This window comes from Pseudochaenichthys georgianus, chromosome 14 (genome assembly GCF_902827115.2).
Source record: "Pseudochaenichthys georgianus chromosome 14, fPseGeo1.2, whole genome shotgun sequence".
NCBI classification, from domain to species: Eukaryota; Metazoa; Chordata; class Actinopteri; order Perciformes; family Channichthyidae; genus Pseudochaenichthys; species Pseudochaenichthys georgianus.
The window spans coordinates 36516946-36531797 of NC_047516.1; the positions used below are offsets into that span (position 1 = coordinate 36516946).

The window sequence follows — 14852 nt, forward strand, 5'->3', positions numbered from 1 at the left end:
CAGTACACTAAAATGCATGAAACAGTCTTGCCACAGAAGTGGAATGGTGCCGTTCACTCACACCACGGTGTCTGCTGGTGTGCAAGTTGTGTCATGACTCATGACTCTTTGTCTGGTACTTCCCTTATTTGCTTGCCAATGCAGTTCTGCTCAAAGCTATAGAAGCTGCCAAGCAGAGCAGGCTGTACATGTTGGGCTTGCTGCCGAGTCATGAGCTGACCTAAGCTGCTTTCCAGGCGTACTTTGAGTTTCCTCTGCAGACAGATAGTGTGTAAGGCGCTGCAGGAGTCATGACTCCTGTCACTTCTCCCCCAGCTTCCTCCAGTTCAATTTAACATCCTTGTCATCACTTCCCGTCTTCCTGTTTTTATTCTAACTGCTATGCCCCTTTTTCTTCCGCTACTCACTCTCACTAGTTCTGTTTCCACCCCCCCCACCATGTGAATTGTACTTCTGCTTGTGACATTCCCCCCTTTCCAGCCTGTCCTGGAAAGTGACCCGAGGAGCAGAGATTATGTCTCTGATGAAGGGAAATGGTACATAATTGAATGATGTAAATGCTACAGTTCCTCGTAGAAGCAGTACTTAGTGCTGTCAGCTTGGAAGTTCAAGGACAGAACAGTAACTGTAGTTGGGCTCAGACATTAGGGTTAATGTAGAACAGGATGATTACATTACTTAAATTGTAAAGGGAAGGGATCCTTTAGGATATTGAATTTGACAGCGGTACCCCGCACTTGATTTCAGGTTGTAATTCTTCACATTCAAAGTGATTTGTATTGTCTTTAACTGTCTGGATCAACGGTAGCTTAGTTTAAATGTCCTGCCAATCCTCACGTGTGTGTTTATATGTGTGTTTGCCAGAATCCAACTTGGCGCAGCCTGGACTTTGGCATGCTGCCGGACCTTCTGGACACCTCCGTGTCTTGCTTCGTGGTGCGGATCTGGGGAGGACAAGAGGAACAGTTCCAACTCCTCATAGAATGGAAGGTCAATCTGGATGGCCTCAGATACACAGGACAGCAGGTCAGCAGCATGCACATGGAAGGATAACAGTAGAAGCCATGTGTATAACATTCCATCTAGCCAAAAGGCTCCCTGTCTGATCTGTGCACAGGCTGCCAAGAGATGCATCCAGAAGTGGTGTGAGCATGACTTCCAGCTGCCCTTTGTACATATGGTCTTTAAGGCACGTGAAGGATAGTGTGCACAACTAGTTGTTTTACTATCTCCAAATATATTTGAGATCAAACGCACAAGGTGCACATTTTTGCAACACTATTTTACAACTGAATTTTCTCAGTTTTGAAAACAGAACTTTATGCTTTACATTTTGGCCTTGGGATCAATCCTATCAAGTGAGGTTCATCAGGCTCCGAGGTTTGCCTTTTCACTTGACTAAATCATTTCCTGAACATGATGTGAATGGCAATTAGAAAAACCTTGCAACTTATGCACGAGTCACTCCTTCAAATGAGGCAGAGTAATATATAAAAGCATGCATTTGATGAGTGAACTGATCTGCTTTACTTTGATGCGATGCAGTCAAAAGTTTGACCCTTCAGTAAATCCCATATTCTCAAAAGCATCTATTCACTTTTTCTGTTCTGTATTAAATACACAGTTTGTTTTTGTCACTTGAAAACATTCCGCTGAAACAGTATGTGGGTAATATTTGACAAAACTGTAAATAACCATTTTGACCACTGTGTCAAACGCCTTGCAGTCCGTAGGTTCCCTGTCTTTCTTTCCCCGCGTTATACATCAGAGGAAAAGTGGAGCAGATCAGGTCAAGTTATTTGCAACGACATTATGTTGCAATATTAGGGCGACAAATAAACGTGTTTGCATGTTGTGATCTCTCCGCTCTGTATGTGCTGAAGTGGAATGTGTGAGGACTGAACAGCAAGCACTTTGAATTGAGACTTTCTCTCATTCTTAAAATGAAACTAAGCTATTGCAAACTCCTTTAAAGAACTATGTTACTGTCATTCTTTCGCAGTGAGACTAGTTCAACGCTCGTAAACAGATAGCCCAGCCTCACGCTCAGCCTCACGCTCAGCCAGATGCCCGCTGTGCTTTGTTCTCTGCTCTCAGTCCCTGCAATGAGCCTCTCTGCCTCGCTTTGTCCACAGATTCGATCCAGGAATCCAAATGAGATCATATTTGGATTGAATGATGGCTACTATGCAGCTGACTTTGATCATAAGGTACAGCCTTTTGTCAATTATTCCGAGCTTCTTCCTTATAATGGGATACGCAGTCCTATTCTTATTAGCTTTCATCGCTCGCTGTTTGGCCTTCTGCACTGAAACTCTCCCATGTGGCTGTTCCAGGATCAGTCGGAGCGGAAGAAAAACAGCCTGCTTCAGGTCGACCTGAGTTCAGTCCGGAACTCCTACAGCGTTTTCTCTTTACTCAGGTAAGAGTCATGCCATGTAGCAGTATGACATCATGTTCATCGTCATTTATCATCTTTTTGAATCTATACACCCAGCATCCTTTACACGTCTGTGTGCCTGGGAGAAGGATCCTCCGGTTTGCTCTCCCCTACCTTCAGACAGAGGTCTAAGGACAGGGTGTGCTGCACACCCTGTCCTTAGACCTCTGTGACACATGTGTACTTTGTGATATTGGGCAATGGATTGCTTGATTTCCTTTCACATCATTAGGATTCCTTGTTCAGAATGCAGCAACCTTTCCTCAGTCCATTTTTAGGGAAAAAAACATGCTCTTTTTTATTTATTTTTGATGCGTAATTGGTCATGTGATTATGCTAACTCCTATTATGTGTATTGCATGTATTTTTTTTGTTGCAAATATATTCCAGCAGATGGTGCCACAGGGAAGCCCAGTTTGTGATTCTTCATCAGAAAAGCTCTCACAGGCACCAACTTTGTTTAAAGTCACCTAGTCTTTAGTCTTTATTTGTTCGGCATGATGAGTCAAGTATACGGATCTTTTTTAAGCAGCACATCTTTATAAAGGCACCTTGTCGTCAGGCCGGTGTCAGACTTGGGATTCTGATTTGATTTTAAAGTACACTCTGTTGAATGTGAGAAATAGCTGCAATACAATGTGCTACCACAAGGGGGACAAAGGTTTGCTGAGCAAGTAGCTTGCAGAAAGGGAACCCTGGTGCAGTAATTAAGAACTTTAGACAACACAAGGCACTTCTGACATCTGTTGACAAACATGGCCGTGTTATTCGGCATTTAGATTTAAACGTGGAACAACGTAAATACCACTTTCAACATCCTCAGGGCTTCCCCAGAGGGAAACCCTGTTAAAATACCCCACACTTAAAAACTAAATTAAACCTGGTTTTAACTGAATCAATGTAATCTAGACGCTTTGATTGGACGTTTCCAAAATAAGGTCCTGTCATTAGGAGGCTTTCCTACTATAGGAATGAAATAGGGGGACATAAATGCGTCACAGGCCTTTACAGTACCCAGAAAGAGGAGTTTTGCCAAAGCCAGCTGAACTTAAACAGTCCCAGTTTGAATCATAACTTTTATGACCTCTGCTCTCGCTTCTTTTATTATTGCAGCTTTCTTCCACATCCTCTTCTTCTATCCACACCCAGTGGGACTCTGTGGAGTTGAACACAGTTACATTGATCCCCTCTTCCCACACACTGCTCTGCCTGCAGCTCCTCACCCCTGTCACTGTTTCTCCTTGGCTTGGTGCACTCACATGCACAGGTTTTATGATTAGGTAGTGCAGAACGATTCATCAGATATTGTACACTCCAACAGGGATTACCCTACCACCCCCTGTAGTACATAACCATATACACCACTCGGCCTCTGTCCCGCAGAGAGCTTCCCGTTTCAAAGTGCATTTACTTACTGAATGATTACTGAACTTCGTGGTTGCATGTTTTCGTGAATGATGAAGGATGTTTCATCATGTAATCGGGGGAAAGGCGTTATTCTCCTTAGATCATCTCATTGTTATTGTGCCTCTTTTGGACTATTTATGTATTTTGTATGCACGTCCGCCCAACTGTCTCCCACTGTGTTCTAATGAAAAAGGATAAAGGCAGCTTTGCTAAGAATGCGCTGGTCTTGATTAATGATGGTAATTTGTCAGCGGATTCACAGCCTGCTTTTCAGCCCCGGCTTTAAAAGACCCATAGTCTGTGTGAGTAAAGCAAACACATCTCAGATGGAGAGATGAAGAGGGAGAGCACAGATCGTCAATCAGCCAAGTGGTGTCTCTTCCAGGCCTAGATAGAGCCGAGCCACATCCTAATTAGAGCTAGGCCCCTTCCTGGGTAGAAAGAAAGACAAGTAGACGGTGACGGACGAAGATTATCCAGCTGTTGAGCAAGATTTGATGTAGACACTATTAATAGATTCCTCTGTCCTACCAGTGAAATGTTTGATGTTTGAGAAACAGAGAAACAACCACTTTAATCACATAACTGAGCTTCCAAAAAAGAGTCCATTTCAAGCTCCTTTTCATTTGGTTGAATGTAATGCGTACCCTTTGAAAAGTGTCAGCACTGTTGTTCCATCAGTCACAAAATGACCGTTAACCCATTTTAGGCCACATTTTTAAATATTGGTTGTTTTAACTATATACTTGAACAGGATTGATACTTTGGAGGTGGTGCACCATGGAGTCCCCCATGTTTCTACAATATCTTGTTGAAAGCTAAACTTCACTCTGGCTCTAGCCCTTTCAAAACACCCAGAGGGCACGCGGCTCTGGACATTTCTATAAAACTGGTAACGCTAGCCATCTCCTGAATTGTGCATTTCCTAAACTTGTATTATGGTAAAAAAGACCTGGACTGAGGCTAAGGTCCTAACGATACGACGGCATTACCACAGTTTAGCATTTGGCAGCTTGTTACTGGGTTAGTCGAGGGTTCCTCAGTTGTTTGCCATATGTAACGCAACGCTGGCACTAGCTCCGACACACTGTCCCTTTTTAACATGCAATTGCTTTATGCACTTTAAGCGGTTTTTGAAGTCGAGACCTCCGGTGATGATTTTGCTCCTATATTTATTTCATGATACTCGATATTAAGTTATAAGGGTGAGAAAACTGAGCAAATATTAGCAGTTAGCTCCAGCTCTTCCAGTACTACTTCATCCCCATGGAATTAGAAACACTTCTTTCTACTGTTTTTGAATCACTGGCTCGGCCTTCTTTTGGAGAGGAAGAGACCTGTATGCATCAACTGCTTCCTGAATGATAAACAATGAAGAAATCCTAACAGCCAATAGCTGGTTGAAGAGATACAAATGGTGGTGAAGACTTCAACTCCCAGGTTCTCACCCTACGTTACCAAATGACACCGCTTTTGGTTTTTTCTTCTTGCCTGAGAGATGGTTAGTGGCAAAAACTTGCACATTGTGTGCTTGAAACAGGGTTCGTACGGGTGCTTGAAATCCTTGAAAATGCTTGAAATTTGACGTGGTGTTTTCAAGGTTGGGAAAGTGCTTGAATTTTGGGAATGGTGCTTGAAATTGAGATAAAGTGCTTGAAAATGTAAATGCTTTACTTTTACAAAAAATTGCTGTCTGACTGAATAGTTCGCTTTTTAGATTAAAAGAAAATAATTGCTTCTCTTCTACATAAAACATCTCCGCTGCACCTTCCCGCGCTATGCGCGCGACCTGCAAGTGTTTGTGTTACGTGTGACCTGGGCATTCTGATGAGAGTGATAGATGACAGTGTGCCAGGAGGTTGCCGTTTCAACGAGCGTTGGCTAGCAGAAGACCAATACAAGCCATGGCTAAGACGAGGGTCAAGCCCACGAGTAGCCTCCTGCAAAGTTTGCAAAAATAACGATGCGAGAGTCTGCGCTGACGAGCCACATGAAAGGTACGCCATAGTAGAGCATTTTAGATTAGGCTAACGTTGCATGTTACGTTTGTTTAAGCTAACGTTAGCGAGCTGAATAGCAAACTCCATGAGGGATAATAATAATTGCAGGGGACAATCATTTCAGAGGAGCGTACCTATGGTATGTGCGTTACAGTCGCCATCGTGTGGTGTTCAGAGGATGAAGCACTCACGGCATTTCGTCATAGTCATGAAATATAGTCTATTGATTCGACACAGAGCGATTTTGAAAGCAATGTATTTCTACTGGTAGTATGTTTCGTGCCTAAACCAAATGTGACTTGCTCTATCGAAATCAGTCACATTGACCCGAAGACACATTTTCGTTTGTATTACTGGTCTCGGGGAAGCTCGCGAGTGTGTTTGTGTATTATTGCGTTTGTGCACCGGGGAAACACTCACGAGAAACACCGGCTGTTGTTATGCTTGCTGTGACGTTACATTAGTCCGTTCTCTGCTTGTAATCATGCCGAAGCTTCAAAGTTGTATTTATCATCTGAATTTGCCGAAACAAGTTTAATATTCTGAAAGCCAATACTTTGTTTATTTGAAAACATGAAAACAAACTGTCTTTTATATAAAATTGAAGTATTATTCAATTAAAACTACATGTTGCTTTAATCCCATGTAATTGTAGAATGAACACAGTCTTCCTTTGCAGATGTATAAGTCAGGAGTCTTGAGTAGTCAGCATTACCTAGAATCATTGGACACATTTGTAAATATTATTTTCCACTTGTTACCATTGTGAGTCTATTTTTATGCAGCTCTGCGTGATTTTGTGGCAACAATTCAGGCTAATACACTACCAGAGGTGGATAAGTACTCAGATGTTGTACTTGAGTAAAAGTAGAAGTACTCAGATCTTGTACTTGAGTAAAAGTAGAAGTACTCAGATCTTGTAGTGAAATTATAAGTACTCAGATCTTGTACTTAGTAAAAGTAGAAGTACTCAGATATTGTTTGAGTAAAAGTAGAAGTACTCAGATCTTGTACTTGAGTAAAAGTAGAAGTACTCAGATATTGTTTGAGTAAAAGTAGAAGTACTCAGATCTTGTACTTGAGTAAAAGTAGAAGTACGTGTACTTGAGTAAAAGTAGAAGTACTCAGATATTGTTTGAGTAAAAGTAGAAGTACTCAGATCTTGTACTTGAGTAAAAGTAGAAGTACTCAGATCGTGTACTTAGTAAAAGTAGAAGTACTCAGGTCTTGTACTTGAGTAAAAGTAGAAGTACTCAGATCTTGTACTTGAGTAAAAGTAGAAGTACTCAGGTCTTGTACTTGAGTAAAAGTAGAAGTACTCAGGTCTTGTACTTGAGTAAAAGTAGAAGTAACCAGGTCTTGTACTTGAGTAAAAGTAGAAGTACTCAGGTCTTGTACTTGAGTAAAAGTAGAAGTACTCAGATCTTGTACTTAGTAAAAGTAGAAGTACCAGAGTGTAGGAATACTCTGTTACAGTAAAAGTCCTGCATTCAAAATTTTCCTCAAGTGAAAGTAGAAAAGTATTCTCATCAAAATATAGTGAAAGACACTAAAAGTAGTCGTTGTGCAGATTGGTCCATTTCAGAATAATATATATGATATGTTTTATAATGATTGATCATGAAAGTGTTCTCAGAGCTGGTGAAGGTGCAGCGAGTCTGAATGACTTTGTAGACTGCAGGGTAGCTGGTGGATTTACTCCAGGTGGAACTAAAGTCTGATTTAACACTTGATTAGATTTCACATCATTCACCTGTGAAGTAACTAAAGGGATTAAATACATGTAGTGGAGGAAAGTACACCATGTACCTCTGAACTGTAGAGGAGTAGAAGTACACCATGTACCTCTGAACTGTAGTGGAGTAGAAGTACACCATGTACCTCTGAACTGTAGAGAAGTAGAAGTACACCATGTACCTCTGAACTGTAGAGAAGTAGAAGTACACCATGTACCTCTGAAGTGTAGTGGAGTAGAAGTACACCATGTACCTCTGAACTGTAGTGGAGTAGAAGTACCTCTGAACTGCAGTGGAGTAGAAGTACACCATGTACCTCTGACTTGCGTTCACTACCAACAATGAATCAATAATGTATTGAAAAGTTATTTGGCTGATTGTTGTATATCGGCTCAGCCAGGTTATATGGGAGGCCCAGTCTATGTACAGGTCACTAATTTTGAAATATTAAACTTAGTTTTCTTTTCTTTAATTTTTCATCCTCGTGTAGAATGCTATCACGAAACACACATTTGGTTGTTTATAGCATAAAGAACATCTGATTTAATGTGAGGTAGGGAAATAATCATTTGAGTATGTGTATATAAATATGTAATGTACAACAGCTGTAAGATGCTTGGAAAGCTGGAAAATGCACCTTGAAAATGCTAGAAAAGTGCTTGAATTTGACTTTGGAAAATGTGTAAGAACCCTGTATAAAGTAATTTCTGTAATGACATGATGGCCTTGTAGATGCTCAATGTAGATGCTGTGTGTTAACGTTTGGGTCTATTCCACTAGTGGCCCATGTGATGCATTCTAAACATTGTTCTTCGGGCACAACTTTCACAGTTCAGAACTGTGACATTGCAGATGAAACCTGTCAAACACTTCTGGAGCCTAAAGGGGAAACGTTCCTTTCCACCCTTGATCAGAGCCACATGTTGCCTGTGTGTTGTATGCTCCAATGTGAAGTATGAAAGTACTGTACGTACGTGTCAACAGGAGCAGGGCCTGTGGGGGTCCATCGTGCCACGGAGGCTACTGGGTTGATGAGGCCTCCCTGCAGGCCCTCCTCAGACCTACTGGCCCGCTGGTTGCATGCTGAGCCTCTCGGCCGTGCGATGCGGTGTGGTCCTGTGTGAGTCTCTGCTGCTGACCCTGGGGACTCCACCAGCAGCCTAACCAGACTACAGAAACAAACACCGTCTGAGCTCTAAATCACTGTAAAGAGATGCATGTGGAGGTTTTGTGTTTTCATTTCACACCTCTGGAGGGGATTTAGGCCCAACCAAAGCCTTCCCCATTTACTTGATTTAAGCAGGTTTAAGGTTGTGTTTTCAGTTTGGGCTGTAGGCCTGCACCCCTCCACTGTCTAGCTCCCAAAGGTTTTACACATTCTATCTGAGATCATCTTCTCTTTAGGCTCATGCTTTCCCCCCAGCTTTTCCGCCTTCCACGCTCACTAACTGCGCTTTTTCTCTCACTTTCTAGTGCGTTTTGCTCGTGCTTTTTACTGCTTGCCTTGCAGTGCTCTTTTGTGTTGTCATAGCTTGTGTATGTGGTGTTCATTACACATTCAAACTCAAAACTACTAAGCTTTATCCTATTAGTGTTTTCTTGCTTCAAAAAGTAAATCCACGGCTTTACATGATACACATCCATCTCGTGGCTCCTATTTGGCTCACTCCACGCGGCAGCTTCAGTAACCACGACTAACGGAGATGTTCAGTGCAAGTTAAAGGGCCAAAGAGCTTCAACTCATGACTAGAAATCCAAACTTCTATAATTATCTCCAGAGTGTGTGACCCTTTTAGCAGCACAATATCTTCCTTAAGATCTCTTCCGCTTCTTTGGAACTCTATTGTAGTTTTCATGTAAACATAGCGTCTAGCAACTCAGCAGAACCCCACAAGAGGCCTGGAGGAATAGGATTGCATAATGCACTCGCTGAAGAACCGCCAGCAGTCTTATCTTCCATTCCGTGACAATGGAGAGAATAGTGAAGTGAGGTGAAGAACAAGGGGATACATGTGTTTTGTATTCTTTGGCTGAATTTAGACGGTTTGCTTTGTTGTGATTTTCCTATTGAGGTGCGGTCTGTTTTCGTCCCCAGCTGAGGTGTGATGGTGGGACATTACGCTTCACGTGTTGTCAAAACAATGCATCGGCTTGTTGTGAATTGCTAGGTTGGCTCTCCTATTCAACGGTGGTGTTTCAGAAATGGCTGCTGGAAATGAATTCAGTCCACTCTTTAGTCTTTGTCCTGGTTTCCTGTGACCCAGGTTTGTTTGACATGTTCACTTGGCACACTCCATGTGATGAACAGCTGCTAATACATTTCACCATGCGGCCATCAGCCGTTGAGTTTGAACCAATTGATTCATTCAGCTGATATTTAAAGCAACTTTTTCAGAAGGGATTTTGGATTCCATTTATTTAGAACGAAAAGCTCAAAAGAAGATGGGAGGGTTTGACGTGACTACCTTTAGCGTTGTGAACATTTCAACCACTCCAATATTCCGTGCTACATAACGCCTGCCTGACGTTTTTGCCTTTTGTTTCTCGCCAAGAAGAACAGCCGTCTTCCCTGGTGTCCTCTTCACCTCCCAGGTCTTTCTCTGGCTTATCTGCGTGAGCCAGATGACACATCTGCATTTGCTGATTCATTCGCAGCCTTGATTTGAAAATAGCAGATGCTGGACCACAACGCACTGTAAACCGTGGTAAATATTTATTTCCAGATAATCAGCAAAGGTAAATGAACAGAAAACAGAATACCTTGCTCAGAGCGGCTGCCAAGGCTGTTGCCTCCAACTGCACTGAAAGCACTGTGAACAATTTAAATGGAAAGGTCTTTAGTTCAATCTATTTGTATTGACTTTATTGTAAATGGTTATATTTACTTAGCTTTGTGGTTCAGCTACAGCTAAAAGCCCCTATTAGAAATGTCCAAGATGCCTTCTCTTTATCAAAGAGTCTTTCCTCTGACACCCTGCAGCTCCCAGTGCCACGGTGAAAGGAGAACATGCCATTGTTTGTCTGATGTTTATCGCATTATGGGTTGAGTGCACAGGCTCAGCCATAACTTCCTGTGGCAGGGTGACCTTGAATGCCTTAGAAAAGGAAAGTTGTCTCGGCTTTTGACAAAGACTTTTCCGGACAGTTTCCCAGCGATGAAACTGCTGCTCCAATGTGGCTGTGCAGTGGGACCCCCCTGACTCCTGGGCAGGTGTTAGGCCACGACCAAGGGAACGATAAGGAGGCAGACATGCGTGAAAAGGAGGGAGGACATAACTATTCTCACCCGAGGGAAAAGCCCATATCAGATTCTCCTATCGCAATCACCTAAACAGATGAAGCTGTCAAAACAGATCGGCCCTGATGCTCCAAAGGACTATCTCCAACGGCCATCGCTGTCACCTGACACGGATCATTCTGTTGGCAGAAAATAGGCAATGTTTTTCCTGTAAGGCCCCGCCCCAAGCTGCATTTACATCGTGAGAGATGTATCTCTATGTTCAGGCTGGTTGCCTGCAAGAAGCAATAATATCCACCAGGTGACTCGACAAGTTTCAGAACAAAACCCCCGTAGGATTTGTAAAATGACCCCACCGAGCTGGACGCCTGTTAAACGCTCTGCATTTCTTGAAGACTCGAAGCCAGTGCACACCAAAGCAACATCCTGTTCACATCGCCTTCATGACCCACTTTGTAAGTGCTGACAACAAATCATTCAAACATGATGGAAACCCCTACTCCTAATAAAGGGGCAGTATCTTCCTTTCTGAACCTCTTGGAGTCAGAATCAAGTTTATGGCCAGGTACGTTCACACATACAAGGAATTAGCTTGTGTGTATGTTGGTGCAAACACACACACACAGAGTGGCTCAAAAATATAACCATACAAATGATAAATGATTTACTCCAAATTTCAATTTAAATATACAAAAGAACCTAAAAAGCTAAACAACTTAGGACAATGAATATATGACAAGCTACAGTGTATTATATTTGAAAGGTGTGGGCTGTGCAGAAATATGTGCAAAATATATTCAGAGAGATGAACATGACTTACAGTTTTATTTTCAGAACTTGCATCTGTAAACAATGCTGAGAGAAAAGCACTAGAGGCTATCGAAGAGCTGCTGATCTGGTTGTGTCATTCCTGTCGAATGTGAATGTAGATACATGTACACCTTGATATATGGAAAGACGCTTACACAAGGATTCATTGCCAATTAAGTGCAAACAATGAAATGTTACGTTTAAAAATGTGGGCTGGTCTGTCAACATGTGTACAAATCTATCATATTCATGGCATGGCAAAAGGGGCGGGATGGACCGGACGAGGGACCCCTTGTCCTTAATTGTCTTTTTGTATTTACCTAGTTATGTATCTGTATGTAAGTGTCCTCTTGTGAAGATGCCTTAAAACAATTAGTTAAAATCTATTCACAAAAAGAGAAACGTATGCTAACAAGAGCTAATCACGTCTTCATCTAAGAATTCCAAGAGTTGAGCAATTCATCACGGCAGAAAAGTGCATTACTTTGCAATTGTACTTTCAGTGGAAGATCTAACGGCACGCTGACAGTTTGAGAGCTTATGGCCGGTCCCTCCTGCTGTCCGTCCCCTGGAACTCATTGCCGTCATGTGGGGTTGTTGTCTGGTGTTGTTGGAGTCCCAGGTTCTGTTGAGGAGGCTTGTCTTTTCTTTGGGCTCTAAATAATAGGTGTGCTTGTCATTTGTGTCCTGATGTTGCTGTTCCATATTTCAGTGGAGACGGTATCGGGGGATTTGGAACTCCGTCTCTGGTTTCAATAAATGATTAGTCCTTTTTGAAGGTTGTTTTCCTTTCCTGGGACTGATGGGTTCAGGTCTATGGGGCAGCGTCTGATGTCATATAGTGCTTAGATGATTAGAACAAAATGTTGTTGTGAACTTTGTTGTTTTAGGGTCAAACAAACTGTGGACTAATATTACTTGTCTTGGTTTTATTTTTCTCCTTTGTTTAATGTCATAGCTCGTCATTCATTTGTACAGTTCAGGAAGAAGATCAGCCCAAGTAAACAAGAAAAAACAAATGCGCTGCACAAAGACTCCGACACATGGGGACGATCATAATGCGGAAGAATCTTTCCAAACAGTCGGTGTAATTGCTGCTTTAGTCATAACACTGACGCATCCTGTCAATTCAGCGGCCCCTCAAAAACACAGTTTCAACATGCGGTTGTTGGCGTGGTCCAGAGTGTGGTTCCAAACAATGATCTGCATGGTGGCTTTTCCTCCCTCTCTCCCTGCAGGCTTCACACAGCACAGAGAGCCATCAAACAGACCCAAGTGACGGTGCAGAGGATTGGGAAGGAGATCGAGGAAAAGCTGAGGACGACGGCAACATGCACAGAGCGGGTGAGCCCAACCTTCCCCAGCTGAAGTCCAACTCATCAGCAACTTACCTTAAATCAGCAGCAGTGTTTAGGCCGCTTATTTACTCTTTGGGCAGCTATTGTATCCTTCTGTTTTGACTGCTCGACAGGAGGTGGAGAGGCCATTATCCCTCCTGCCATAATGATCACGCTTTCACCACTGTTTATGTTTCCATCTCCTGTCATATCCTCCAACGGATCCACTACAAAAGCAAGAAAGCATATTTAACATTGTTGGAATTGGCAGCCGCACAGCTGTGAAAACGGAGCACTGATCCCAGGTTTGACGTAGTGTTTATTGTAAACATTCACTTCAAAAGCATCCCGTCTCTTCTGCGGTTATACAAGCCCCCAGGCAGTGACACTCGGGTGCTTTTATCCTCCAGGTAGACTTGCCTTCAGAGGAAAGCACAGCTGGGATCTTTTGTGTCCGCAGTGTTTAAATCTACAGCCGAGTGTGTGCTGCATATGTGCTTTTGCACAGATACCACATTTACAGGTTTAGTTCCCCTGTAGACGGCCTTAGACATCTGTTACAGCTGTTGCCTTCCATCATGCTCTCATCGGCTTTTGATATGGCTGCTTTTTTTTGTTCCTCACCCAGACCTTCACCCTACCTATTAAAACAGCTCCACTAAAGCCCTTTCAAGCCTCCCCGCAAAAACATTGAGGCTCCATTCTTTTGCCACAAAGGAACCCTTTCAAAAAGTTGTCTCTGATATTTCCCCCTCATTGAAACATTCCTCAGAACCCTTTTCAGAGCTCACATCAGCTAATAAATCACATAATCCTCGTCCTCCACCTTTTCCGTTCAAGAAACCCGGGTGAGAGTGAGTGGAGCATTGTGTGGCTCTTCTAAGGGTTTCCCTCTGCCTTTGGAGAGCTCAGAACTATCCTTCTGTGCGCGTCACAGTGAGCGGGGATCAAAGGGGACAGAGTGGAGGCCACCAGCCCCGGCACATGGCCCTTTCACGCTCTGCCATTAATCTGTGGGTTATATCATGCTCCCCCCACGCCGCTGCTTATTTACTCAGCTGACCCACTGCTGTTTGATGTTCAGGAGGAGTCAGACGGGCCCTGGTGGTCGGGCACGGTCACACACACACACACACACACACACACACACACACACACACACACACACACACACACACACACACACACACACACACACACACACACACACACACACACACACACACACACACACACACACACACACACACACACACACACACACACACACACACACACACACTCTCTCAACTATGTCACTGAGTGAAAGTGTAGGAGGCTCCTGGTTCGTGCAAAAGCCATTGGCGGTTAACATGCAAGCACGGGCGACACATTAGAGATGGAGGCTCTATCAGTCTTCTCTCTCCTGGCGACTGATACGCCTCTCTGTGTTCACTGCAAAGCCCTCAGAAGTCTTCACGAAGAAGCATATCTGTGTTTCGTCTGATCCAGACCACGATCACTATCTCTCTCTCTGTGTGTGTGTGTGTGTGTGTGTGTGTGTGTGTGTGTGTGTGTGTGTGTGTGTGTGTGTGTGTGTGTGTGTGTGTGTGTGTGTGTGTGTGTGTGTGTGTGTGTGTGTGTGTGTGTGTGTGTGTGTGTGTGTGTGTGTGTGTGTGTGTGTGTGTGTGTGTGTGTGTGTGTGTGTGTGTGTGTGTGTGTGTGTGTGTGTGTGTCTACATAACGCCCCGGGAGCCACTGTGGCCCGAGGAAAGTTCTAAAAGTATAATGGAATATGGCCCACATGTGAAACTCGTGCTTGTCTTATAACACAGTATTCATGTGTTGATAAGCCCACTGTTCAAATCAATTCAGTAAGTTAAATTGAAAACGTTTTCTCACAAA

At 43.2% G+C, this 14852-nt stretch overlaps 1 protein-coding gene across 2 annotated transcripts in view; it reads left to right on the plus strand.

Annotated features, from left to right (window-relative positions):
• Positions 1 to 14852, plus strand: part of uvrag (UV radiation resistance associated gene) — a 126349-nt gene that overhangs the window by 6229 nt on the left and 105268 nt on the right. For both annotated transcript variants that reach the window (XM_034099680.2, XM_071205392.1), the window contains 4 exons: positions 865 to 1026; positions 2136 to 2210; positions 2337 to 2422; positions 12870 to 12975. In XM_034099680.2, coding sequence (XP_033955571.1) covers positions 865 to 1026; positions 2136 to 2210; positions 2337 to 2422; positions 12870 to 12975 — 429 coding nt within the window. The remainder of the gene's footprint in view (positions 1 to 864; positions 1027 to 2135; positions 2211 to 2336; positions 2423 to 12869; positions 12976 to 14852) is intronic.